This window comes from Gallus gallus, chromosome 8 (assembly GCF_016699485.2).
Source record: "Gallus gallus isolate bGalGal1 chromosome 8, bGalGal1.mat.broiler.GRCg7b, whole genome shotgun sequence".
Classification (NCBI taxonomy): domain Eukaryota; kingdom Metazoa; phylum Chordata; class Aves; order Galliformes; family Phasianidae; genus Gallus; species Gallus gallus.
The window spans coordinates 21,580,908-21,607,424 of record NC_052539.1 but is presented as its reverse complement, the minus strand read 5'-3'; the positions used below and the strand labels follow the sequence as shown (position 1 = coordinate 21,607,424).

The 26,517-nt window shown below is 54.5% G+C and overlaps 3 protein-coding genes and 1 long non-coding RNA gene across 6 annotated transcripts in view; 3 read left to right on the top strand and 1 right to left on the bottom strand.

Annotated features, from left to right (window-relative positions):
• The first annotated feature begins 1,821 nt into the window (after positions 1-1,821).
• TAL1 (TAL bHLH transcription factor 1, erythroid differentiation factor) lies at positions 1,822-10,237 on the top strand. 2 transcript variants are annotated; one of them, XM_025152765.3, is made up of 5 exons: positions 1,822-1,922; positions 3,127-3,276; positions 4,158-4,580; positions 5,052-5,143; positions 7,731-8,588. In XM_025152765.3, coding segments are annotated over exons 2-5 (936 nt in total). In that variant the 5' UTR covers positions 1,822-1,922; positions 3,127-3,274; the 3' UTR covers positions 8,150-8,588. The 2 variants fall into 2 exon arrangements, with proteins under 2 accessions (XP_025008533.2, NP_990683.2); NM_205352.2 differs by lacking the exon at positions 1,822-1,922 and adding an exon at positions 2,779-2,857 and having other exon boundaries at positions 7,731-10,237.
• Positions 9,712-22,410, bottom strand: LOC107054049. Its single transcript, XR_005862054.2, has 5 exons — positions 21,149-22,410; positions 15,801-21,020; positions 13,616-15,365; positions 11,240-11,447; positions 9,712-9,838 (listed from the first exon to the last, which is right to left on the bottom strand). It is a non-coding gene; the product is annotated as an uncharacterized LOC107054049 (long non-coding RNA).
• On the top strand, positions 19,775-23,699 carry PDZK1IP1 (PDZK1 interacting protein 1). Of its 2 annotated transcripts, none has more exons than NM_001277593.2 (4): positions 19,775-19,921; positions 22,338-22,446; positions 23,016-23,114; positions 23,223-23,699. In NM_001277593.2, exons 1-4 carry the CDS (start codon positions 19,855-19,857, stop codon positions 23,293-23,295), a joined length of 348 nt encoding a protein of 115 aa, NP_001264522.2. In that variant the 5' UTR covers positions 19,775-19,854; the 3' UTR covers positions 23,296-23,699. The 2 variants fall into 2 exon arrangements, with proteins under 2 accessions (NP_001264522.2, XP_046800452.1); XM_046944496.1 differs by having other exon boundaries at positions 19,800-21,063.
• EFCAB14 (EF-hand calcium binding domain 14) overlaps positions 23,320-26,517 on the top strand; it is a 41,250-nt gene continuing 38,052 nt past the window's right edge. Inside the window, exon 1 of the mRNA XM_046944495.1 lies at positions 23,320-26,252. Within this exon, the coding sequence (XP_046800451.1) occupies positions 26,137-26,252 (116 nt within the window). The 5' untranslated portion in view covers positions 23,320-26,136. The remainder of the gene's footprint in view (positions 26,253-26,517) is intronic.

Here is a 26,517-nt window from a genome sequence, read left to right as displayed (position 1 = left end):
CCAAACTCAAGCTGGGATTTGGGGAGGGGACAGCCCTGTTTAAGGCTTTACAGAGTCAGAATGGCTGGGGTAGGAAGGGACCTTACAGACCGTCCAACCCCCTGCCGTGGGCCGGTTGCCCCCAGCAGAGCAGGCTGCCCAGCACCCCATCCAACCCGGGCTGGATGTCTCCGGGGATGAGGGACCCCCAGCTTCTCTGGGCAGCCCTGTGCCCAGCGAGGGTCCCCCACAGCCACGTGGGTGCAGCTCCCACCCCGCAGGGGGGGCTTCGGCTGGGGGCGTGCAGAAGATGCTCGCCTTCCTAATCTCCCCAGCCCAGCCCCGGCTGTTCTATCTTTAACACTTCCTGTTGGTTAGAGGAGCCGGCTTGAAAATGGTCGTGTTTCCTGGCTGGAGGCACGGCGGAGCTCTCCAACGCGTCGTGACCGGCCCCGCCGCACGCACCCGCACACGCACTGCCGGCGTCGTGAGCGCACCGCGACCCGGGGGGCGAACCTCTCCCACGGCCGCATCCAGAGCGGGAGGCTGAGAGGGGAAGGAGTGAAAGGAAGAATAACAGCTCCGGCATTTCCCCGCCCGAGCCCGTGTGCGTGCAGGTGGCGGGGACACAATAGCGACCCGCGCACCCCCGGCGCATCGCCGCCGGCAGGTGCGGCCGCTGCGCCCGACCCGTCCGCCCCTTTTCCCCCGGGGATGGCACGGCGGAGGTCCGCTCTCCCGTAGAGGGGATCGAGGCCCTTCCCGAGACCGGTCCAGCCGTGATCCCGGCCTCCCCGTGCCATTTCTTTTGTAATTTCGTTGATTTTCGGCTTCCCCGAGGGATCGAAAATCGCTCTCTGCCACCGTCTTTAGGACCGGTGGACGTAGAGATAACGGATGGCACCCTCCGTCATCCCCATCTCTCCCCGCTTCCTCCTCCGGGCAACGCGGGGAGGTGCCCTCATGCCCCCCCGCCCCCACCCCCGTACCCCAAAGCCCGCACGGGGAAGGCCGGCACCGTTCCCATTCCCCCGTTCCCGTTCCCATCTCCTCGTCCCCACGAGCTCCAGCCCCGACGTTGCGCGCCGCCGGGTCCGGCCCTTCCCCCTTTTCTCCCTTTCCCCCCTTTTCCTACACTGTCTGCCCTGAGCCCGGCGCTGAGCTCTCCCCACCTCTCCCACCCCAAATTTCCCGAGGCCGAACTGTTCCCGACCCCTCCCCGTCCTCCAGCGGGGATGCGCGGCCACCCCAATCCGAGCGCTAAGAAAGGACACCCGCACTGCAGCGGGGGACGAAGGCTGCGGATGGGGCCAAAGCAACCCACACCCCTTCCCTCTCTTTCAGCACCCCCACCGATTTATTTTGGCTCATTAAATTTAATTAAGAACGGAGTATGTGCTCCATCAAGGAAAAAAAAAAAAAAAAAAAAAAGAAGCAAAGAACCCCCCCTCCCCCCCCACATCCAAATGCAGGGCCATAATAACCTCCGAGAGGACTAAAATAAAGAATCACCATTCAGACTCGGGCAGCACAGTGCAATATTTTATTGCTCTCTTTTTTATTTTTTTTCCCCCTTCCTTGCAGTGTCTTTTTAAGAGCATCTAAGCACACACACATAAAAAGCTAGAAGGCATTCCGGAGTTATTCCTATGCATATCCCTGCAATAATTTTCCGCTTTCCTTCGATAAAATTGCCAAATAATAATGAATCATTTCATAAATAATGGGTTTAGAAGCTTATCAGGGCAGGCGGGCCACTGCTGGGGCTTTATCTCTCTCGGCCACATTGCAGTAGTGTTCCGCTCTCCATACTAAATAGGAAACTGGACGTGATGTGGAATTAGAGCCTCCCCAGCTGAAGCCACCCCACATTACTACAAATATAGCCGCCGTGCGTAGGCCACAAAATGGCTCCACTCACTTTTCCCAATGAAAAGCAAATGGTGAGTGGGGAGGGATCGGGCCTCGCAGCGGGATGGGGGTGGAGGGGGGCACGATGGGGGGCGAGGGGGGGGGGGATTTGGGGGGCACGCGGGGGGTCTTCTGCGGTGTGTTAAAGACAGGTGAAAGGAGGGGGGAGTCAAATGCGGCTTTTCCACGGTTGGGCTTTATTTTTATTGTTGTTCTCCTTTGATGAGGGGGGGGGCTGAAGTTGCCTTTCCTTGCTAACCTCCCCCCCCCCCTTCGGGTGCGGCCCGCACTATCGGGGTGCTGAGGGCCATGTGGGGCGATGAGGGGTGATACGGGGCGATGCCCACAGCCCCGCCGGGGGGGCCCGGCCTGAACCGACCGCCGGACGGTGCGTGGGGGTTTCTCCCCACCCCGTTCCCCATCCCTTTCCCGCTCCGTTTTGGGGGTAATTCTCCCCTCCAAGGGCACAGGGAGAGGTGCGCGGCCGGGGTGGAAATTTCCTGCCCATCCACGGCCGCAAAACAAAAGGAGTTGGAAGCTCAGAACACAACGGGCGGGGATTTAATGCCCCCCCCCTCCATTTTCTCCGTACAGTTACCCCTAAACGAAACCAAAACGCAACGGATTTGGGGCGTTTTTTGGTTTATTTCGTTTTAAAGAATAATAAAAGCAGAAAGAAGAGCAGAGGAGAAGCCGACGGGTTTATTCCGTTGTTTAACGAAGAGCAAAGCCCCCGTTCGGCATTTCGCTGCGGGGGGGGCACGGCTCTCTCCTTCCTGTTGATCTCAGCGGGGCCGCTCCGGGCGGACACCGGCCCCGGTCCTCCGCGCTGTGCTCCGCGGCTCCGGGAGCGGCCCCGCCGCTATTCGCGGCCCCATCGGAACGAACCAACCCCGACCCCATCCGGAATCTCCTTCCCGGGGATTCAAATCCAAAAAAACCCCCACCTGATTCAGCCCCAAAATATGTGGTTTTTTTTTTTCCTCCTTTTCTCCGCTTTTTACTTTTCTTTATTAATATCCCCCCTAAACGTATTATTTTTTCCCCCAAATATCCCAGCTTTCCCCTTGAATTTATCATCCTTTTCCCCCGAAGACACCACTTCTCCCCGCTCCGCACAGCTGCGGGCCGTGTGCCGGGGCCGTGCGCGGTGCCCCCGTCCCCGCGGTGCCATTCCCGTGTCCCCCAGACCCACCCTCTCTCTCTCTTTCTCTCCCCCCCTTCTCTTCCTCCCAGGCTTTAGCAGTTTTATCCCGATGCGGGTGTCCTTCCTCTCTGTAAAGTCGTAAGTACCTCGAGGTGGGAGGAGTAAATTCAGCCTGACACTGAGAGCGCTTTTGTTGAAACGGGAGAGACTCGCGGTGTCCCTACTTAAATATGACACATGTGAGTAATCTCTTCCTATACAATATGGGAATAGGCAATTAGATGCTCTTTCTGGAGGGCTGGCAGGGCGGGGGGAGGCAGTAAAGCTTTGGGTTGAATGGTTGTTATTATTATTACTATCGTTATTATTATTATTATAGATGAGAGTTGTGATCAAAATAATAATAATAATAATAATTTTCTCTGGGGTTGGATCAACCCAGAAATGACAATAATTGACCCAAAGCGAAGCAGCGGGGATGTCGGGAATGAGATCTGCTCCGTTATTTATAGGGAGAGGAGAAAAAAAAAAAAAAAAAAGGAAAGAAAGAAAGAAAGAAAGAGCGAGGAGGGAGGTGGGAGAAGGAGAAATAGTCGCGATAGGGCTGCCCGCCCTCGGCTCTGTCGCGATAGTTTCGTTATAGGGGAGAAAGAAGGGAGCGGGGACGCAGACAATTGTCGTGCGCGGCCGCGGCTGCTCCGAGCCGGGGCCCCTTCCTCCTTCCTGCTGAGCTCATTGGGGGTGCGGGGCTTTGTGTGAGCGCTTCTCTCCCCCCCCCCCCATTCGGCAGCGCCTGGAGCTCTGTTTCCATGTTGAAAATTAATAACAATTATTCTCATACGAATAAAGTGAGAATTGCACCTCAATGGGCCGAAATGTCCTCAAAACGGAGCGGGGAGAACCCCCGGCCTCCTTCCACTTCCCTGTCCCTGTGGGTGCGGTGTGGGGCGGGGGGGGAGGGGGGGGGGGGTCCCAGGGTCATTCGTACAGGGGTACAAGGGAGAGGGGGTGGGGGTGTTTCTGCCGTGACGTCACGCCGCCGCTGCGTGACGTCACGCCGCCGAAGCGGGGGGACCCCCCTGTCGGGTTCGGGCCGCCCCGAGCGCTGCTCTCCCCGCAGGACGATGGACAGGCCGCCCGCCCCGCCGCCCCCCAGCAGTGACCCCCGCGATGCCCGCCGCCACGACCCCGAAGCGGAGCCCACGAGCGAGCCCGACAGCAGCCGCGGGGGCATGGAGCCGCCGGCCGAGCCCCAGCTGCTGCTCAACGGGGCGGCCAAAGAGGCGGGCCGACCCTCCCCCGGGCCCCCCGCCGCCGCCGTGCCCGTCATCGAGCTGGTGCGCCGGGGGGGCTCCTTGGACATAAAAAGCCGAGAGGCGGCGGGGGAGGCGATGCAGAGAGCGCCGGGCGCCGAGCCGTGCCGCGCCGCCGAAGCCGCCTGCGAAGCCCGCATGGTGCAGCTGAGCCCCCCCGCGCTGCCGCTGCAGCCCCCCGGCAGGGCCATGCTCTACAACCTGGGGCAACCGCTGGGCACCATCGGCAGGTCCGTGCCTCCCCCCGGCCCCCACCGCGTCCCCGGGGCTGAGGGGAAGGAGAGGAGGGAAGGGGGTTGGTTGGGGGGGGGGGGTGAGGGGAGCTGAGTCATCGCCAAAAAAAAAAAGAAAAAAGAGAAAAGAAAAAAAAAAGGCAAACTTTGCGAAGGAAGAAAGGGGGGAAAAAAGAGCAAAACTGTCGTTCCTGGAGGGGGGGAAGGGGAAGCCTGGCAGAAACACCACGGGTAGAGCCGACATGGGGTGTTTCGCTGTGGTCCTGTAGTGGAGTACGGGGAGGAAAGGGGTTGAGCTGTGCGGTGCTCCCGGAGCTCCCCCGCTCAGCCCCAGGGACGGAAAATGGCCCCACGGGCACAGCGCGTATCCCACGCCGGGCGTCCCTTACATCCCCCGTGGGCTGCGGGGTCCGGGAGCATCTCCCGAGAGGTCGGGGCCGCCTCACGCCGCTCTGCCTCTGTTTGCAGCGGGTTCTTCGGCGAGCCGGACTCCTTCTCCATGTACGGCAGCAACCGGGTGAAGAGGAGACCGTCGCCCTACGAGATGGAGATCACCGACGGTGAGTACGGGGAAAAGCCCAAAATGTGGAGAGGGATTATCATGGGATGCAGAGAGGGCCACCCCCCCGGCTCGGGGAAGGCACGGCACAGATCCGTGCGCAGCGTGGTTGGTGCCATTGGGAGCAGCGTGCGGGGTTGGTTGGGGGCAGCCGGTCTGAGATGAATAGCAGAGGAAGGCACCGTGCTGGGGGCTGTGTTGAGGTGTGGGGTCCAATGGCGGGGATGGGTTGGTGGTTGGACTGGGTGGCCTTAGAGGTCCTTCCCAACCTCAGTGGTGCTACGGCTATAGAAATAGACACGCCGCTTTCTAAAGAGTAGACGGTATTTGATGGTATCCAAATGTTTGTCTCCAGGTGTGTACAGGTAGGGCCCAGCCTTGCAGATCCCACCTCATGTAAATTTGCAAAATTAGGATCAGTTTGAGGGGGAATACACGTACCGGATGGTGAGGTCTGGGCATGAGGAGTCAGCACATGTCACCACTGCTGGGCTGTCCCTGTGCTCAGGTGGTGACGGCACACTGCAGGAGAACAGGGACAGCACACAGCGACAGTGCCCCATGTGCAAAATACACACACGTGTGGAGATGGAGATGTGAGAAAATATCTGAGAGGATATTCTGTAATTTTGGAAGCTCTTCCTGCTGGTTTTCCTCAGATCTGTAATTACAATTACAATTTAACAAGCATCGATCGACCCATTGATTGGAACAAAATCCAGGCATAACTTTGCAGCCAACTGCTTGGCTTAATTAGGGGGCTTCTTTGGGAGAAATGAAGCTCTTCCATTATAATACAGCTAAGGGGTATTTTAAATTTCTCCACTGCCTGACACACTTTGGCCCAAACCCGTCCCCTCTTAAAAATACGCTTAATTCAGTCGCTGGCATTGATGCAAGAATCAAACACTGTAGTGGTGTCAGAATTTGTTACATTCTTGATCTTGTTTGGGGAGGAAAATGGGCAGGTTGATATTTGATTTCAGCATGTTATGAGACGATGCTGCTTAGCTTCCCATGGATGAGATGTGCTTGAAGCCTGTGAAGATTGAGATTTTTGGATAATTAACACGATCCACATTTTTTTTTTCCTTATCCCTTTATGAGAGCAAAAAGGTGTTAAGCTGCACCTCTTAAATCCAGGGCTGTGTGCTCTGTTTTGTCCAGAAAGGGCATTTAAGAGCAGGAATTGTATTGCCGTAGGAGATGGCAGCACGTTGTCACTGCACTCAGCAGAGCCAGGCAGCGCCGGTGGCTGAGCTCCCTTCGGTCCCCATAGAGGAGAGATGGTGTGTGATGGGAATCCCACAGCCCATCCTTTGGGGTGCATCTCATCAGTGTGTTAATTGAAAAACTTTGCTTCGAAACCTGTGGTGATTTGCACTGCCCGCGATGTTCCCCATTCCATCCAGCATGGTCATTCTCCCATCGTTTCTTGGGGTTGCTGTGTCCTTCCATTGTTGGTGTGTCCTGGAGGTGAGGATGGAGATGGCTGATGGCAGTGTCTCCTTCCACGCACTGCTTTTCTGTGGATCCCAGGACCTGCAGTCCCGATTTTACTTCTGGGCAGACTTCTGCTTTGGGTCTCTCCCAGCATTAAGGCAATATCACCTCATGCCATCAGGAGCTGCCTTGATGAGCTGAAAGGAGGACTGATAGATGGAGAATGGATGATTTCATTCCTGAGCACAGGAACACCTCCTCTGTTACATGCCCTACAGGAATATGGCTGTAAAATTAGAAATGTAGCTGGCACTGACAGTAGCAGAGCCAAATGGTCATCACTGGCACTTGGGAGACCTTTCTCCAATCAGTGTCTGATGGAGAGTGCTTGCACTGATGGACAAGAGGGAGCAGAAGGTCCATGGGGCAGCTGGAAAGCTGCTTTGTCCTCCTCCCACGGTCACCCTTGAGGCAAGGACACTGCTTCCAGCGTGTGTTACACCAGGGTGAGTCCTGCTGCCCCATCACATGAAGCACCCGGAGGGCTGGTGATCTGTGCCAGCTCTGGATCCCGGTGGCATCAGGGCAGAAGGAAGGTCTTGGGACCTTGGAGCTGTTAAAGCCTCAGCTCATGCCAATTTCCCCTGCCCCAGTGATGTGACTTTTGGGATAGAAAAATAAAGCCATCTGACGAGCTAGCCTTTTAATAGGACCTTTGTTGCTGAGATACCCTAAAAATACACGTAATGGTGAGCCATTCTCCTTGGAGAGCTAAATTTAGGCATCTCAGGGGGCGTCTAATAAGGTGCAACTCAACTTTTCCCTTCCATTGAACGGGAGCTGTGGCTGTTGCGGCTCCTTGATTAGCTTCCTGCTAGTTGGAAACTCCTGGTCCTGTGCCTTGATGATGGGACTAAAATAGAGTGATGTGAGAAATGAGCAAATTATTAAGTGACCAGGGAGGTGGTGGAGTTTCAAGAACCATGGAGATGAGGGACTGAGGGACACGGTTAGTGGACCGTATTGGTGGTAGCTGGATGGTTGGGCTGGGTGATCTCAGCTTTTCCAACCTTAATGATCCTATGATGCTCTGATTCTACGACCCGGTAGGCGCTGCTAATAACTGTATGCCATTGCAATTGCAGGTCCTCACACGAAGGTGGTCCGCCGCATTTTCACCAACAGCCGGGAGAGGTGGAGGCAACAGAACGTGAACGGAGCCTTCGCAGAGCTCCGCAAGCTCATCCCCACGCACCCGCCCGACAAAAAGCTCAGCAAGAATGAGATCTTGCGCCTGGCTATGAAATACATCAACTTCCTGGCCAAGCTGCTCAACGACCAGGAGGAGGAAGGAAACCAAAGGGGCAAAGTGAACAAAGACTCGGGGATAGTCCAGGAAGACCTCCTGCAGGACATGCTGTCTCCGAACTCCAGCTGTGGAAGCTCTTTGGATGGAGCGGCGAGCCCGGACAGCTTCACGGAGGAGCACGACACGCTCGACTCCAAGCACGCACGGAACCTGCACCACACCATCCTCCCCGTCGAAGGCAGCGCACAGCGGTGATGACCCCAAATCGCTCCCCGAGCGCTCAGAGGGTGGCGAGACCCAGGCGGGTGGGATTTGGGACCCGGCCCTTGGCTCCCCGTCCTCTCGGCCCAGGTTGGCACGTTGGCCAACCGAATGGGATGGACGCTCGGTGTTTAGGTACGGGATCGTACGAAGAAGAAAAGCATTGAAGTCGTCTTCGTTGTACATACTGATTCTAAGGACAGGAGGGGAATGTGGCCAGCACCCCTCCGGCATTCTGAGGGTTTTTGGGGCCACCTGAGGGTCACTTCTCAAGCAGTCGCACGGCTGGGACATGAGGAATGAAACATAGGGCTGTGGAGCACAAGCAACTGGTCCGAGCCATGCTCCCGTTGACCAAGACCTTCTGACTGTATCTTTTTAATGAGGTGAAAATGCCCTCAGCAAAAGAACTATTAAAAGGATTGAGACTGTCTTTTTTCTCTATCTCTACTTTTTTTTTTTTTAATTGTTTTTGTCCCCTTTCCTTTCCCTTCTACCTAACGTTGGATTGTTTGGGGTGTTGTATTTATGACGTGAGATTCCTTCTGTTCAATGCCGTCATGCAGTGTCCACTGAACATAAAGGTACATAGGGTGTTCTGTGCTCCCCACCGCCCCCTGAGCCCCCAACCCCAAGCTGTAACACAGTGGGTGAGGTCCTGCAGTGGTCTCCTCAAGTTTCCCCAGAGGTTTCTGTAGGGCTGAGCTTCTCTCAAGGAAGATGAAACTCAGAATAGGTTAAGGAGAGAAAAGTTGACTAGTGATGCCTCCCCTTGAACCAGGGACTTCTTTGAATGAAAAAAGGCAAAAAGGAATCAATGATGCATCAACAGTTCGTGTGTACATAGGGTTATAAAAGGGTTTCGGTGGTATGCTTTGAATGTTTTGGTTTTGTTGTGTGAAAGTGGTGGTGGTAGTGCACCCCTGCAAGCGCCCACAGGCTGGATGCAATTAGACAGTAGGAGTCCCTTGATTGGCTGAGGCTGGTAGGAGCCACAGCCGTGCTGTATCTCCTGGCATGGGGTGAGCGCTAAGAGCGCTGATGGGATCATCCCAAGGGCTTAGGGGCTGCAGGGATGGTTTGGGGCCAAGCGTCTGTGCTCTGTGGTTCCTCCGTTTCAAACCATGTGTGGAGGCTCCAAGGCAAAGAAATCACTGCGTTACACCAAAATCCAGACAGGTCCTTCATAAGGGAGAAAGCCTTCGAGCTTGGTTTTAGGGCCTCTTGTAAATAATAGGCTGAGACTTTCCTCAGCATGGAATGGGTGCGTTGGGTGGGATGTGCTTCGAGCCCAGCCCCAGATTCTCAGAAACCAACAGCTTCGCCCAGCATGTAGTGGGGAGAAGGAGGACGATGCCCTCCTGGACCCAGACCCTGCGTACAGGGATGGCTTAAGTGAAGGGGTTACCATGGGGCAGTGCTGAGCACGAGGGGCTGCTGTTGTCACCGGTGTCCCTGGGGATGGGCAGGGGGTGGTGACCCAGGGGGGGGGGGGGTTGGGGTCTCATTCACTTTTTGTCCAATTATTGCAAGAAAAAAACACCAACACTCCGAGATTCCTCATTCCCCAGAATTCTGGTTGGTTTTCTTTTTATTTCTCCCTTCTTGGTAGCTGTAACAGTTGGCCAATGGTACAACCTCCTCGGTCCCCATACGCACACCTGCCCATAGCACGCTGCCGTCCTGCCGGGGTATGTACAGTTGTCCTTTAATCGTGATTGAATGGTACATTTCCCCCCCCCACCTCACCCCCCCCCCCCCCGCCTGCTTCACGTCTCCGTGTGTGGAGCATCGCCCCGGTTCTGTTTGAACAGCACTGCCGCTCAGTGTCGTACCATGTGATTGAATCCTCCCTCTGCCATTCTTTTCTCTCCCGGTCCCGTCCCCCTCCCTGCCTCCCTCCCTTTGGCTTTCTGCATTTTTTTTCAGCAGAAACGAGGTAACCAGACCCGGTACCCCGACTCTCGACCCACTGTGGATGTGCTATTTAGAAAACACATTTGTTGTAATGTGTGTGTATATATAAATATATATATATAATGAATATATCAAGAATATTTCTAAATAAAGTTTTACAAAGCAGCCTCCGCTCGCTTTCCTCTCTCCCCCCCCCCACCTCGTGCCCATTGGCACTTCAGCTCTGTGCCCAGCTGGGAAAAGCTGCCAACAGCCAGCAGATCCCTTGCAAAACCATTTCCCCATCCTGAAAGCAGGAAGGAAGCGGTGGTATGGAGCAATCCCCCGTGTTGGGCGGGCGCCTGGGCACTGCCACCCACTGTGTGCGTGTCCCCAGAGGTCCCTCAGTGGTGGCCTTGCCCCTCTGTTGGGGATGGGGCTGCTGGGGGCAATGCTGCCGTGCTCAGAGCCGGGCAGTGTTTGCCTATGGCTCAATAGGCAGCGATAGGCAATGGTGGGTAGTTATAGGGATTCCTCCTTTATTTTAATTAGAAAAAAATAGAAATGCATGCCAGAGCCTGGTGCACACTAAAAAAGCAGTTGAGCTGGTGACATCAGCCATTTATATGTGCATTTAAGTGTATATTTATATATACATAAATATATATCATTTATAGGCAATACTGAAGATGGCATAAATACACATATACATCATTTACAGGCTATGTTGATGGCGGTGTACGTACGTATATACGTATCATTAATGGGCTATGTTGGAGATGGCATATATACAGATATACATCATCTATAGGCTATGCTGAAGGTGAATACAGCTGCAGCATGCCACTGCCGTGCCGTGAGCAGGAGGACAGCACTATTCCCTTCCACCCCTATGACTTTGGCAGTTGCCATCAGGGTGGGCAGAGCCCCAGGGTTGAGGCGTTGGGTGTTATCTGCTGCCAACCCCATCACTGCTGCACAGATGTTCCAACCCCATCCCCACTCTGTCCCGGATGGAGCTGATAGCTCTCGCACCCTTTATCTCTCCCTCCCACATCCCATTCTGCTCCCCCCCCCCCCCCTCCCTGCCCAGGACAAGTTTCTCTCCTCCTCCCCCTTCATGCAGCCCTTGCATGTACCCAAGGTGAGGGTTTACAACCACTCCCTACACATATACACCGAACATACCGTTGGTGTCAGATGGAGCCAACTGGTTATGGACATCACCTTCAGAAGTGATGGGGATTTTGGTCCATCTCCTACTGCGGGGAATGTTTTGGCAAATCATAGAACGGCACTGAAAGGTATTTTGTTCACCCACCTTCTCCTGTGCCCCTGGTGATATGGAGGCTCCCAGGGGCAGAAAATCCCCGGTCACACTGTGCTCCTGCGATGGCTGTGGCGCAGATGGAATTAGGAAGGAGGGGAAGTGGCATTTAGATTAAATTGAATTCAAACTACAAGAAAAGAGAGAAGGTGGGAGGAGCACGTGCTTAGAGCCAGCAGAACGAGAAACAAAAAAGCAAAACCACCCCAAATTTGGGCAGCTTTCATTGTCCAGCCTCATTATCTGGCTTTAATTACAACCTGTTTGGGAAAGCCACGCTCCAGGGCAGCCTAGACTGGGAAAAGAGCAGGTACCTGCATTGCTCCGTGCCCTCCCACATTACCAAATCAAAATATGCTCACGGAACAACAGGCCCCAAATATTCCCACCCACGCAGGCGATGGGAAAGCTTCGCCTTCATTATTAGCGGCCATCGACAACTGGGAGCGGTAATTTATTGCTGGCAGAGCTGCTCCCCGCTCATCCCACGGCTGCCAGGGTTCCCACAAAGCCACACAAAGGCTGCGGGTGCCCAGGGGACCGCATGCTGTCACGGGTAGAGCCGTCCTCCTCCCAGCCCTCCCCTGCCTGCCTGATTCTCCTGCCTCTCCCTTTGCTTCTTGCTGCCCGACACTTAAGCACCGCTTGGGGCTCCCTGAGTTGTCACATTCCGGGATAAGGCTCGTGGTGATGGCCAACCCTATTGGGAACGGAGGTGGAGATGCTCCGAGGCACACAGGGCTCCAAGGAGCCTCATGTCAGGGGTCCGGCCGTCATCTTCAGGTTTGTCCCCCCTCGGACACATCGATTCTTCCCCCCCTCCTCGAGCTATTCTGAGACGCCCCAGTGACCTTTAGGGGAACAATTTGCCATTGTGTTTTGGTGAAGCCCGGCCTCTATTTTTACACTCTGTTTTGCTGATGCGGGCAAAGAGAGCGAGACGGGAATCCAGCAGGAAATGGGAGGGAGCGTCTGGAGAGCAGTTCAATCTGCCCCGGCCCTTTGATGTGCCGGGATTGGGGCCGGGCCGGGCCGGGACAGCGGCGGGGATGGGGCTGCGTGACCCAGCGGGGCTTCGCTTGTGTCCCTCCCAGCACTCCACGTGGATCGGGTTAGGGGGGAAGTTTTGTACTCGGGGTGCTGAGGCACAGCCGGCCAGAGAGCTGTGGGTGCCCCATCCCTGGAGGTGCTCAAGGCCAGGCTGGACGGGACGTGGGCAGCCTGAGCTGGTGGAGACACCCAGCCCACGGCAGGGGGTTAGGCTGGGGTGCTTTAAGGTCCCTTCCAACCCAAACCATTCTGTGATTCTGTCATTCAAACCGAGTGAGATGATTCTTTAATGCTACCCCGTACGTCCTATCCCATCTCCCATCACCCGTCTCCCAACCAGTGCCGATCTCACGTACGGCGCTCGATGTCCGCGCTCACTTCTGCACGTGCAGCCTTCGCTGCCGCCTCTCTGGAACGGGCTCGGGGCACTCCACGTCGCAGATAAACGCTGCATCAAAGATACCGCAGCTCACCCGCTTCCTGCCCGCCGGCGGGGCCGGGACCAGCGGGGCCGCTCGGGGCTGTGGCTGCTGCCGGCCCGGGGCCGCCTCCCGCCGCCACTACCCCGAACTGCCGGCAGAGGGCGCTGCGGGACGGCCGCAGCCACGGCCGAGCGGGTCGGGAGCTGCCGGCACTGCCCGGTATCTTACGGGTTCGTCTCATCCCTTTCTTTCCTCTTTCCCCTTTTCCCTTTTTCTTTTTCCCATTCTCTTTTACCCTTTTCCCTTCCTCCTTCCCCTTTTCCCCTTCTTCCTTCTCCCTTTCCCCTTTTCCTTTTCTCCTTTCCCCTTATTCTCTGTCCCCGTTTTTCCTCATTCCCTTATTCCTTTTCAATTTTACATTTTCCCCCATTTGCTTTCCTTTTTTCCCCCTTTCCTCTTTCTTTTCCCTATTTTAATTTTTCCCTTTTCCTCTCCTCTCCTCTCCTCTCCTCTCCTCTCCTCTCCTCTCCTCTCCTCTCCTCTCCTCTCCTCTCCTCTCCTCTCCTCTCCTCTCCTCTCCTCTCCTCTCCTCTCCTCTCCTCTCCTCTCCTCTCCTCTCCTCTCCTCTCCTCTCCTCTCCTCTCCTCTCCTCTCTCCTCTATTTTGCACCCCTCTTCCTTCCCCAGGTTCTCCATTTCTTCACACCCACGGAAATGGCCCCTCCACACCAATGGAAATGGCAAAGACACCCCCAGGAGCCCTCACCTTTCATACTTCAGCCCCACATAGGGCTGCACTGGAGGCAGAAGGTGCTGTGACTTCCCCCATTATCTGCACCTGTTTGTTCGGGTCACAGCCAGCACAGCGACTTTATTTTATTATTATTATTATTGTTATTTCTTTCCTTTTTAATTTTGCAGCCAGCCAAATGCTGCAGAACCCAGAGGCGAAGCAGCCAGGCCAAACCCTGCCCTGTGTTATGGAAATCGCGGCTGCCACCCGGCAGATGCGGGCTGCGGAAATAATGCGGCTGTTGAGCCGACACAGAGGAGGAGAGGGGAGCTTTTGTCTGGCACTCGCCGGGGCTGGAGAACACTTGTCGAGCAACAACTGGAACTCCTTGAAAAGAAGTGGAGGTTATTAGGAGTGTTTCTCTCGGTGCCGACGGCCCCGTTATTTTTCCCTTCAGATGCCAGGCAGGATCTGCGGTGTTGGGAGGGAGAAAAGAGAGACCACCTGACAGCACGCTGATGGTGAAGGGAATAAATAGGGCTGGAGGCAGCCGGCAGGGCTCTGGCAACTCGGACCCCGTGTTTCAAGGGTGCTTCGCCTTCCCCGGGGTAACTGGGGCAGCACAATGATCAGCTGGCCTGGGAGACGTCCATCCATCCCTCTATCTGCCCGCCTATCTCTCCCTCTGTCTCGCTGCACATCCCTCCAGCCCCCTTTCTCTGGTGTGCAATAAAAAGCAGCGATGCCCTTTCCGAAGCCAGGAGCAAAATGAATGCCTTCTCTCCCTAATTCAGGTAGCTCCTCATAAATCTTCCCAGCTTCGGCGTGGTCTCCTAGGACTCCTGGGGCAGTTGGGAACCTATGTAATCAGCTCGGACGATCAGCTCTGTTTGTCGCTCTCCAGTTGCCGAAAAGCCCTTTGAACCCTTTGTGTCTTTATTGAATGATCCCGGAGTCCCCTGACGATTTTGCCAGTCTGGCCCATTCTGCACACCAGCTCCTGGGTTAATAACCCACTGAAATCCCGCAGTGATGTGCGGAGGGTGGGGAGAGCCATGGCCCCACTGCCAAGCCTCTTATCGCAGCATCTTCCCATGTCTCCTCCTCGGCGCTCCCACGCGCTGCAGATTTCCATGCAAACACAAAACGTGGCCAGCAAGGAGGGCTCCGAGCCAGCATGAGAGCATCCAGGGAAAGATACACCTGGTGCTGGGAGAAGAAAGCTGGAAGTCCCCCTTGGGGAGACTCAACGGGGGCTGGGACGGATGAAAAGCCCCAAGCTGCCTTGGGTGAAGTGTTTCTTTGTAGCACATTTTAGTGCCTTTTTGGTTTCAGTTGGTCAGGAGTCAAACAGAGGGATGGTGGCTGCTGGCAGAGGTTTGCTGTGATGCTGAGCCCTTTGGTAACACTGCTCAGGTTCCAGCCTGCTGGCAGCAAATCCAGAGCTGTCCAAGCCCAGGAGGATTCCTTCCATCAGGGAAATGCTCTGCTGTCCTCTTTAGGAATCGTTTGAGTTGGGAGGAACCCTCAAAGGTCACCTGGCCCAATTCCCCTGCCATGAACAGAGAGAGCCGTGTCCATCTGCAATGGCCAGGTCTCTTGCCACCTGCCCCAGCGTCCCCAGCCATCCCATCCCACGGTGATCACCATCCAGATCTCCACCTCTTCTCCGCTCAGTCTTCCCCAAAGGCACTGTTGGTGTTTCTCCTTCTGAAGGATGCTGCCCTCCACACACCACAACTTAGTATGGACCACCATCAAGTAGTAGGCAAAGTAACCTAATCTATGAGCGCATTAGGGTGTCGGAAAACAATAATCCAAGAAGGAAACACATTATCTGTCCTTGTTACTTTACAAAGTAATTTAAATTAATTTTTCCCTAGAGTGGTTAGGGAGCACTGCAACTTGCCCTTGCCTATTCTCTCCGGCTAATGAAGCTTTACCAGAGACTGCTCGTGAATTCCTATTAAGACCTCATCTTAGAGGTTACAGGGCAAAGCAATTTCTGCTCCTGGGAAAGATGCCTATGAATTTGTAATTGTAAGGCCGTGTTTGATAGGGATTAGCATCTGAAAGGGGTAGAGTGGTGGGTAGCAGAGAAAACATTATTTCAATTAGCGGAAGAAAAGCAACTTAACATCTGATTACAGTTTACACTTTTAATTTTCTCCTATTCTGGCATCTGGGATAATTATTTCCTGAAATCATCCACACCCACCGAGCAGCCAGCTCTTCCTTTCTCTTCCTCCTGGTCATGGTGGTGGTGATTGACATGGGAATGGCTGATGAGCTGGCTTTGTTCCTTTCTGTTCTTCTCCCGGGCTATAGCCGGACTCAGGGAATCTGGGCATGGAGGGGAGGATGCTGTGCCAAACCTGACTGAAATAAGATGTGGTGTTTCCCATCATGCCGAGGAGGTGTAGGACGTGGCGGAGCTTTGCTCAGTTGTTGGGTTCATAGCTGGTGTGGTGGTCAGCAGCACGGCACAGTGCTAATGCCCTTCTCTCCTACTAACAAAACAGTGCAACTGGGAAAACATTTAAAGAGACTGGAAATGCCCTGGGAGACCTGAAGGCCAGAGCTTTCCTCTGCGCTCAGGAATTGCCTCTCATCACTTACTTACCTTCCTCGCAGCCTACAGAGGCAGATGCCTTTTGCTCTGTACGGACCTGCCGCAACCCACGGTCCTGCTGCTTTTCTCTGCCTTATTGGTCTCCTGCTTCCTAATGGCGATGCAATCGGTTTTCAGACCGGGGATTCCTCGTAAGAAGGCACGTTGTTATTTAAGGAAGATCATGAAATCCATCCTTAATGAAAGGACAGGAGAAACCCCTTCCACCAAGTTACGCCGAAGCCCGAGATTATCATTTTTATGGGCTTCCAATCTCTCCAGCCTTGCGTCTTATCAGCAAATGCAGCTGGAGGCTTCAAAACACTCCCAGCTTGCTGCTGATTTTGTGGGATGAAGATTAGAGATGATCAGATAGTGAATTATTCATTCCACTTGATATCTCTGGGCAGGAGGGAATATCCGAGCACGAGTCAGCTCCCTCCTTGCTGTCTGAGCATCTTCCAGCGGTATTAGGGAAGAGCGGAGGCAAGGGGCCAGGCTGACATGAACACAGAGTTGGAGCCCCGAAGCCAATGGCTCCACCAGGCTCCTTCACCTGGTGGGCAAAGAAGCAGCAGCAGAGGTTTAAAAACGAATGAGGGTAGATTTACATTGGACGTAAGGAGATTTTTTCATGATGGGGGTAGTGAGGGAATGGAACAGCTTGCTTTGGGAAGCTGTGGTTGTTCCATCAATGGAACTGTTCAAAGCTGAGTTGGATGGGGCTTTGAGGTCCAGTGGCAGATGTCCCTGCTCATGGTAGAGGGATGGGTTAGGTGGTCTTTGAGATCCCTTCCAACCCAATGATTTTGTTCTCTCAGAGGAAAATGAAGAGAGTAGCCCAGTCCTTGGGTGGACGAAGGGTCTCAGACACAGCATTGATTTTAGGGACCACCTACCAGCCCTTGTGGGACCTCTTTCAGCCATGTAACAAAATACAAGGTGGGATGAAGGCCCCATGGAACACGGGGGGTTGGGACAGCCGTGCTCTACTGCACGATGGCACGTGGGTGCCAGCTGCCTCTGAGCATTGGTTGTTACCCAGTCCAATTGGGCACTGTTTCATGAAGTTCCTCTGGGGGTGGTGGCTCTGGATGTCCCTTGTCCTTCTCCCTGCTTCCCAGACCTTGCACAACCCTTCTGCCAAGTGACTCTGCCACTGAATAACCGGCCAAGGAAATAGCTCACCCATTGCAGGAGGTGAACGTCCTGCCAGCCCCGACTCGACCCTGCTGGGGAGTCTGGGTGAAAACCCACGTTTTTAATGGAAGAAAAGAAAAAATCTTTTCTTTTTGCACTGTTCAGGTTGGCTTCTGTCTGCTTTATCTATTCATTTATTTATTTTCGTGGCTCTTTCTGGTGACGTGGGGGAGGGAGATGGGGTGGATGAAAGAGGAGAGGAGGATGGGAGGGAGGGAGGAAGGAAATGAAGGAAAAAAGAAAAACAACCTCCATACAAACACTGAAGCCCACAACGTTTCTCAAAGAGGAACTGGCATCTGCTCTGAGCCGTATCACCCAGGAACACATTTTAGGCTCAGGAATGCGCTCTGAGCCAATGTTAATGTTGGCTAAAAATAACAAAAGAAAAATAGAAAAAAAAATAGAGGAAGAAATGTCAATTTTTTGGAGGATATCAACATAATCCTGAAATGCCAAGACCTGGATTTGTCCAAGTCCTGTTCTATGGGAAACAGCTCCTAAGAGTCCCTTGGAGAGAGCCGGGTTGGGGCTCAGTGCTGCAGAGGGAATTGCCCTTCTCTGCCTCAGTTTCCCCCTTCAGTAAAATGGCTCCAAAAGGGTTTGCTCTGCCACATCCCTGTGCTGCTGAGAGCATAAGCGTGGCGGATGACAACACTTCCAAAGTGCTGCCATGGGAACTTGCAGCTTCTTGTCTCTGCTTCGCGTGCTCCCACTGCCAGAATCACAAAAGGGCGAAGTGGTGGTGAATTATTTGTTGGACTTTCTGATCTTGTCCCTGCAGTAAACCCATTGCCATTGCGGTTCCTCATCCGACCCCCAGGCCTGGCTGAGTGAGTGCAGCCGAGCAGGTGCCAGTGGGCCCTTTGGCCACAGTTGTGCATACCTCCCTAATAGCTGCCATGGGCTCAGCAGATGCCTCGGAGCAGAGAAGAGCTTTGAGATAAGCAAAGGAATGAGTGCCTGCCCTCATGGCCAAGGGCAGAAGAACCCTGCCTTAAGTTTCTTCTTTCTTTGCAAATCAGCCCTGCTGTCCCTGGGGCTGAGCTGAGCAGAGAAGATGGGAAGAAGTCCCCGAGTATGGCGGGGCTGAGCGTGATGCGGACGCAGGGTGGGCAGCAATAGGTGGCAGATGCCACAGGTGCTGCACTTTCTAAAGGCAGCCCCAGGACTGGGCGTTGGTGAAGCTTTCTGCTGAAGGCAGGCTTTCTTTTTCCTGGTGGGGTTGTACTAAGGAACAAGTAGCCAAGAGCACAAGCCCTGCATGCTTCTTTGGAATGGATAACATGCAAATAAGTCACTGGGAAACCAAAGGTCACTCTCATTACTATTTCTTCCTAAGCCAGCTCATCCCCTTTGGTTTGTAACAGCATTGCTTTTACAGGGACACACTGTGGGCAGATCCTTCCCAGGTGCGTGGAGAGAGTCCCCTCCTTGGAGAGCCCTTTCCCTGCATGAGCAAAGCTGGTGGGGCTGAGGCTGAGCCCACCTTGTGCTGCATGGGGGACTGAGGCGTGGGGAGATGAGTGTGCAAAGGAACCTGTGGGAAAGCTGGGGGCTGGGCTTGTGCTCCTCCAACCCATCTCCAAATATAAATGGCACTGCTTGAGGTCTGGGGAAAGAAAACAAATGAAGAGCAGGATGTCAGCAGCGCTGTTATGTGTTTCTATCTCTTGTGGTATCAGAAAAACTTCAGGATCAGCCCTGAAGGCTCAATAAAACCAACGCTCAGTTTATGATGTTTAATAGCCTCTATCTAGCAACGCCTGTGATAGAGGAGGCAGCAATCAGCAGCGAGGCCGGTTTAATAAAGGGATGTTTCTAAGCCACAAATGTGTTTTCCCAGCTTGTTAATGACACTTGGTGCAAAGGACAGCAGCATTCCTCTCCTGTACCTGGCGCTCCGTTTCCCTGCTGAGCTGTGCTGTGAGTGTGGGCTGTGCTCTGTGGGTGCTCCCCAGGACTCCCTTGCTGGGATGGGGCATGGGGGTGGGAAGGGGTTCCTCGGGGAGCCCCAACCCCTGCACTGTGGGACAGTGGGGCTGACGGGGAGCTCTCAGGGCTGACATTTCAACTCTCTGCTCGGCCGCATTCCCCAAAGGCCACAGCAGGGATTTGCCGATGAGGGCGTTAGTTCTTCCTCCCGCACCCTTACAGTCGCTGTCTGTGCGTCTCGGCTCCCTTCCAAGCCCTAAGGGAACAGCCAGGTTCAAGTCACCTTGCCCCAAATTCCCCTTAATCCCTCTCTCTAGGGCGGAAGAAAGAGACACCTCCTCCACACCCCTCCTCCCCTTCCCGGAGTCGGATTTGAATACCCAGGTGTGAGCATCAGCCACCCTCGTTAACGAGTTTGATAATTTACCCGGCTCATTCCTGCCGGAGGGATCCGAACGCGGCGCGGCTCTTCCCGGCCCCGCACCGCCACCCGCAGCCCTACCGCCCCGCACCGTAACCCCGCACCATGCCGGCCCTGCGGCTCCTCGCCCTCGGGCTCCTCCTGGCTTTGGAGCCCGCGAGCTGCCAGGAAGGTAAGAGCTCCATTGCTGGGGAAACTGAGGCACACGGAGGGGTAGGGGTGGTTTTGGGAACAGGAGAGCTGCTCGGGAATGGGAAAAATGCCTCAGCTCCCCCTGCAGCTCTGCCTTCCTACATGAGCTCGGTCTGGCTGCCTATAGAACAGTCTTTACCTGTTTAGCTTGACGCCGGGTCACGCCGTGATGCAGCGGCTCCAACTGATCCCCAGCGCCCAGAGATGGGCAATGTGCTTTCTTACACGCTGCTTGCTTTCCTTCCCCCTGGAAAGCACTGCTCTGCTTCTCGCTCCCAAAGTGGCAGGTTTTGTTAATCTGCCGTTCTGATCTCTGTGGAGGTGGCAGGGCCAAATATTTCCCTCTGCAAATCACGCTTTCATTCCCTTCCTGGAGACTTAATAGAGAAACTTCCTATTGCTCTGACATTATTTTTATGGAACTCAGGGCTTGTCTGACACCACAAATAATCAGGAGTAATTAAAACAAATCAGATCCTGCCAAAGAGCTGGAACATTCCCTCCCCCCTTTCTCCTCCTGATGCCCCGGCCTTGACCGCTCTTCCTCTATTTGTTTACCAACTCGTGAAAGATTGAGCACTGTGGGGTCTCCACCGTCAGCAGGATTGGATGTTTTGCTGCTGCCTTGAAAGAAAAGCCTTTAGTGAAGTTTCAGAGCTGGCACAGCTTCCTCGGCCATAACAAAGCGCTGGCACAGCTGCTCGGGGAGGCGGTGGGGTCACCGACCCTGGAGGTGTTAGGAACCATGGAGGTGTGGCACTGAGGGATGTGGGCAGTGGGCATGGTGGGGTTGGGTTGGGGTTGGTGATCTCGGAGGTCTTTTCCAACACTGTAATTGTATGAAAGCTCAGGGGACAGCTGATGCCTTCCAAGCACTCAGGGAAAACGGCTCAGAAGTCCTGGATGCGCCTTCAGACCAGCCTTGGAGCAGGGAAACAGAGTTAGAGCACATGCAAAGGCTTATTTTGGCACTGGCGTTCACCCTGGTCTTGTTTGTAGCTGCAGATGGATGGGTGTGTGTCTGCCAGGGAGTGCAGAGTCTGCATCCCGCGCTGGTTAGTTGGCTGAGCAGTTCCTGTCTGATGGGAAAACAAAACCATCGTTACTATGGGCAGAAGGGAGGTGAGGTGGCAGGGATGCTCTGGGAGGGATGTTTCCATTAGAACCTTTTTTGGGAAGGGGTCCCCCCATCCCCAGGGTCACGCACCTTGCTGAGCACTTTGACTCCGCTGTGGTTTTCTGCTCATATTTATGCACTGTGTTCTCACATCCCCTGGCAGCCAGGCTCTGTGAGGCTGCTCAAAGCCAGAACTGCCCCATTCTGGTGTGCTGCTTACCCCTTTAGCTCTGGGTGCTCCGAAATTATATGGGAACAGCTGGCTGGAGGTCTCCTGCCATTTGTCTTCTCACTTTCCTTCTTGGAACAGCAAAAGAAGAGAACTTGGAGGTTTTGGTCACTGCTGAATGCCATAGATTAGTTGAGGTGGGAAGGGATCTCTGGAGGTTGCCTGCTCAGCCCCAGCAGGAACACCTATGACAGGGTGCCCAGGCCCAGCTCCAGGCAGCTTTAGAAGATCTCCAAGGAGAAACGTGTTCTGGTGCCCCATCACCCGCACAGCACAGAAGTGCTTCCTGCTGTTTTGACGGCAATCCATTCTCGAGCTGACCCTGAACTCCCACAGCCCCATCACAAACCTCACTGCGGGCTGGAAGCCACGGCCCAGGCAGGAAAATAAAACACAAATAATAAATAAATCTGGCAGAGATAACAGCCAAGGACTGAGCAAGGGAGGAAACAAAGCTGTCAGGGCCCCAGAGCAGGGGGAATATTCATCTCTGGGGCTGCACCGTGGGGCAGGAGCATCTCCTGCCCATTGGGTAGTGCTGGTGGGGACCAAGCCCTGCTCCCTCTGCCTGCTGCCAGCTGTGTGGCACCACTCAGTGCTGACCTGAGGGGCTGCAGTTGAGCCATGTGGATACAAGAGGGAATTTCCGCCTGGATTCCTCCTGGCTGAGTGTCCACCCAAAGACTTTGCAGTGAGCACAGCAAAGTGTCCGCACAGGCAAAAGGAAGGGTGAGACAGCTGCCAGCAGCACAGGCAGCGTGACTGTGGGGGACTGGTTTGCAAATGCAGGTTGCACAGTCCACCTTTATTGCCTCTGGGAAAGGTTATTTGCAGTTGAGAGCAGAAATTTGTCTGGACGCTGTGTTCAGCCATGGAAGTCTCTGGAACTGGGCTGAAGTGGTGCCATTGGTGCCTGGTGGCAGTGGTCGTGACGTGGCTCTGAACTCAGCTCCCTTCTGGATGCTGGTGACACTGTGCTGGAGCATCCAAACCAAGTGGACAAAGCACATGCATGAATCTCTAATCCCTCTTCTCCTTCGTTCCCTGCAGCCAGGGGCAGCCTCCAGCCTTGGTCACAAGGTGTCATCGCCGTGGTGGTGTTTCTGGTGCTGGTGGCAATCTGCTTCGTGGTCAACAGATTCTGGTGCAAGAAGCAGCAGTGAGTGCTGGGGCCCAGGGGGTGCTTGGGGCTGTCCTGTCTGTCTGTCACTGAATGAGGTGGCCGAGCAGCTGCAGCACAGTGATGTGGACTCAACCCATGGGAGATACAGTGTGGGGCCATTGCTCAGCTTGGCTGACCCCTGCCTGCCTGCTGGGCTGCGGGACTTGGTCTGGAAGCCCCTCATTGGTGAGGACAAGTGCTGGAGATGCTTCCCAGTGGGCTGGGGTGTGCAAACATGCACACAAACACTGTGCTGTGCCAAGGGAGGCACGGCCCTGCCTATCTGTCCCTGTCACTCCTGGCTGTGGGTGATCATTTTGCAACGGCATACACAGAAGGCAACTGGAAAAACCAGTTAGCAGGACAAAATAACCCCATGTTTGTGTGTGTGTGTGGATGGATGAGCAGGAGCACCCTGCTGAGATGCCATCAGTTCCAACCAGGGTCACATGTTGCTGAGAGTCCCATATTGTCCCCATGGTGCCACAGCTGCCCCCTTCTCTCTGCTGCTTTCCCCTTACCCCGGCACAGCCCCCACTGTTGGGATCTTTCCTCTCCCCTTCCAGGGATAATGTTGAGACAGTGGTGAGCATCGGGGCCAAGGAAGAGGCAGTTGTGCCCAATGGACGTGAAGGGACATACGTGATCTCTGCAGTGGACGTCAGGTGAAGGACCCCTCCCTGTGGCCCATAGGCTCAGCAAAGTCATGTCCTGCTCTGGGCCTCTCTCAGGTGTTGGGGCATGATACCATCTTGTGCTTCTCCCTCTGACAGGTCCAAGGAGAACCAGCACGCCTACGAGAACACTCTGGATCCAGAGGAGAAGGTGATCACCACCGCCATGTAGCACCAGCTGGTGGTGGGACCCTCTGCACTGACATCCCCATGCATGGCAGCTCCTCTGTCCCAGACCTTCAGACTTCTGTCCCTTTGTTTGACCCCAGGGGAGGTCTGGGGCTGTCACCTCCCCAGCTCTGTGGCCACCCCACCTACTCAGCCCAGCCTATGCCCCCCACCCCTTGGAACAGAGGATGCTGACCCACTCCAGATGCTGCTGCATGCATGGGACCCCATGTTCCCTCCCCAAATCCCTTCCTCTCTGGGGAACTGTCAGTGGAAAACCCACTCTCATGTCAACAGCTCATCCTCCTTTTTATGAACAAAGGCTCTATGCCATTCATTTCAGATTCAGAACAAATTGCCTCCCCTGTACATATCTTCTCTGCCAGCAATAAAGGGAATTGCTGTCCATCCAGGCTCATTCTGCTGGTGACCCACGGGATTCTCCAGCATCTCATGGCACTCCCAGTCCTCAGGCACTTTGGGGAGGGTGGGACAGAATGGCGGAGGATGCTCAGAGAGGGGCCAGCGCCTCATGGGTGGGATCCACTGCTTATTTCCTAGCTTAGATATACTTAGCACCAGGGGATGTAGCTTGTGATGCCATATACAAGTTGGGTCCTGGTGCCACCAACTGCTGCGAGCTCCTTTTCTGCAGCCACAGCTTCTGCAGGTGACGCTGCTGATGTCCCTGATGGGTGGGGATGGAAATTCAGGCGTGGTGCAAAACAGGAGTGTCCCCATGCCAGCTATCTCCCCATTAAGGTAAACATCGTGGAACCAATGCTGAGAAATCACAGCTGGCATCAGGGAAATGGCATGGGGTGGAAGATGGGGCAGAAGGTTCAGAAGGGCTGAGCCCTGCGGTGCAGCCCTCCTTTTGCAGACGGAGGCTGTGTTGTGCTAGAAGTGCTTTTGTGACTGCGGGGCTGCAGCAGGATCTGCAGGGTGCTGCTCTGACATGAGTGCCACTGACACTGCCCCCACGCCCATTCTGGGGGTGTATGGCCATAGGGATGGGAAGGAGCCCCCCCTCAAATCTCACCTCCTGGCTTTTCGCTGGTGGCTGCCACACTGCACAGCTCTGACAAACAACCTTCCCAGATCTCCCCGGTAATGATTTGCTCAGCAGAATGTACAAGGATTACTCATTCTGCAGCCCGCTGCGTCAGCACTCAGGCTCGTGGCTCGGGGAGCGGCGAAAGGATGGGAACCCATTAATTTTTACCTCTCAGTTGCAAAAGAAGTTACAAAACAGCAGCCTTATAATGAGTAACAAGTTGTCCCCGACCACACGTATGCCCTGGGTGAGCCGTGATGGGTTTGGGATGGGCAGTGGTGGCAGGTGGATGGTTGGACTGGATGATCTTAGAGGTCTTTCCCGGCCTTAATGATTCTATGATGCAGGGATGCTGTGGTTGCTCAGTGCGTGGCATCCCACTCCTGAGAAGGGCAGCTGTAGGTCTGGGCAAGGACAGGGATGGGGATTTGGGATGAACGCGGGCAGTCTCTAACAAACAGAACGCAACAAGCATAAATGAAATTTATTGTTGGAAAATCTTAATTAGATTTTAAGCCCCAAAGGGAGAAAAGTGAGGTGTTATCTGACGCAGCTAATGAGTGTTAAGGGTCTATTGTTGTCTTTCTTGTTTACCTTTCTGTGCTGGCTGATATGGCCTGGACCCTCGCCTGCGCTGCCATAATTAGGATATCTCATCTCCCACTGATAGGGCCAGGGATGCTGTTTGTAGCACAGCGCTGCCCCATCCCCTCCTGGTGGAACAGTATGGTGAAGAAGACAGTGTCCTGGCACCCACTGCACCGACCCCATGAGCTGGGGGATGCCTTGGGGCCCCCAGCAACACTAAGAACCTCAGGGACATTAAATCATAGAATGGCTTGGGTTGGAAGGGATCTCAAAGGTTATCTATTCTCAATCTCCTGCCGTGGGCTGCCAACCATTGAAATCACCTGCTGGCCCCAGGTGATACCGCTAGTGAAGGCAGGTTAATTCTGCCTAACCCTGAGGATAAGTAAATAGTTCCAGGTGGTTTAATGGAGGGGTTGCTGTATAGGGTTGAAGTGTTGCAGAATGGGAGGTTTGCTCCAGCCTTGCCCCACGCGGTGCAGCCTTGGGTCGATGTCTTGGTGTTGGGCTCCTCAGCATCCAAGCAATGGGATTTGGACCTGCAGAGCACAAAGGGAGGTTTGGCACCACGATGGGAGCGAGTAACAGTGGCAGAGCACATGGAGGGGACTATCACAGTCCCTTGGGGTGTAGCCTGGTGGCACCGGTGCAAATGGGAGCGGGGCACGTGAGATAGATGTGTGTGGGCAACGGGGCCACGAAGTTTTTGGTCTTGATTCAAGGTACTGAGAGCCAGGAGTAAAATACCATCCATTGTCGGTTCATACACCCTTAGTAGCCAAACAAACATCCCTGGAGCCGGTCCTTATCACTTTATTACACCTGCTAGAGTGAATAGATTAAAGAGGACAGGGGAGGGGGGGGGAGAAAGCAGAAGAATCCAGGAGGAAAAAAAAAAAAAAAAACGGGTTTGGGGATTGTTAATTATTCTCTGGGGTCTCTAATCTTTAACTGGCAAACAGCATCGCTAACTGTCTTAAAGCCCCTCCTGGAACATCCTGATAATAAGCCATCTGCATGAAGGCACCCCGTTATCTGCCCTCCTCCAGCCGTCTGTGACATGGCTGGAGTGGGAGATAATGGATGCGCGGCGTGTAATAACGACACGTCATTCATGATTATCGGCCCGATACCCAACCTTTTAGCTCCATTGTTTGTGCATCGAGGAAAAGAAAAAAAGAGAAGGGGAGGGAGGGAAAGATGGGGGGAAAAAAAATAAAGGGGGGGGATTTTTGGTGCTGTGTGTACAGCCTAAAGCATCTCCCTGCCAAAGAGGCCGGCTCTGGTGGCATCTCCCTGAGGGGCTGTGGTACCCGGTAAGGAATCACCCATCCGGATGCTGTATCCATGGTGATGGATGGAGAGGGATGAAGCAGCATAGAACTGTCACTGCCTGGCAGGAGGTGTTGCGGACAGGGCTCGGGTGATGGGGTGTCCAGCACTTTCTCTTCGTGCTGCTTTTGCAGTGGGGTCGGTGGAGGAGGTCGTGCTGTGCAGCCTTTTCCCAGGGAAGATGGCTGATGGAGGTGGCAGAGCGGAATGACCAAATCATTCCCTGCGCATAACAGCCCAGCTGCAGCA

Excerpts from the sequence above, each read along its gene's own strand:
- TAL1 (NM_205352.2), top strand. Across the intron at positions 4,581-5,051 it reads CCGCTGGGCACCATCGGCAG|CGGGTTCTTCGGCGAGCCGG; the intron begins GTCCGTGCCTCC and ends CTCTGTTTGCAG. Across the intron at positions 5,144-7,730 it reads CGAGATGGAGATCACCGACG|GTCCTCACACGAAGGTGGTC; the intron begins GTGAGTACGGGG and ends TTGCAATTGCAG.
- PDZK1IP1 (XM_046944496.1), top strand. The coding sequence starts at position 20,781 with ATGAAAGCTCAGGGGACAGCTGATGCCTTCCAAGCACTCAGGGAAAAC. Across the intron at positions 22,447-23,015 it reads TTCTGGTGCAAGAAGCAGCA|GGATAATGTTGAGACAGTGG; the intron begins GTGAGTGCTGGG and ends CTCCCCTTCCAG. Across the intron at positions 23,115-23,222 it reads ATCTCTGCAGTGGACGTCAG|GTCCAAGGAGAACCAGCACG; the intron begins GTGAAGGACCCC and ends TCCCTCTGACAG.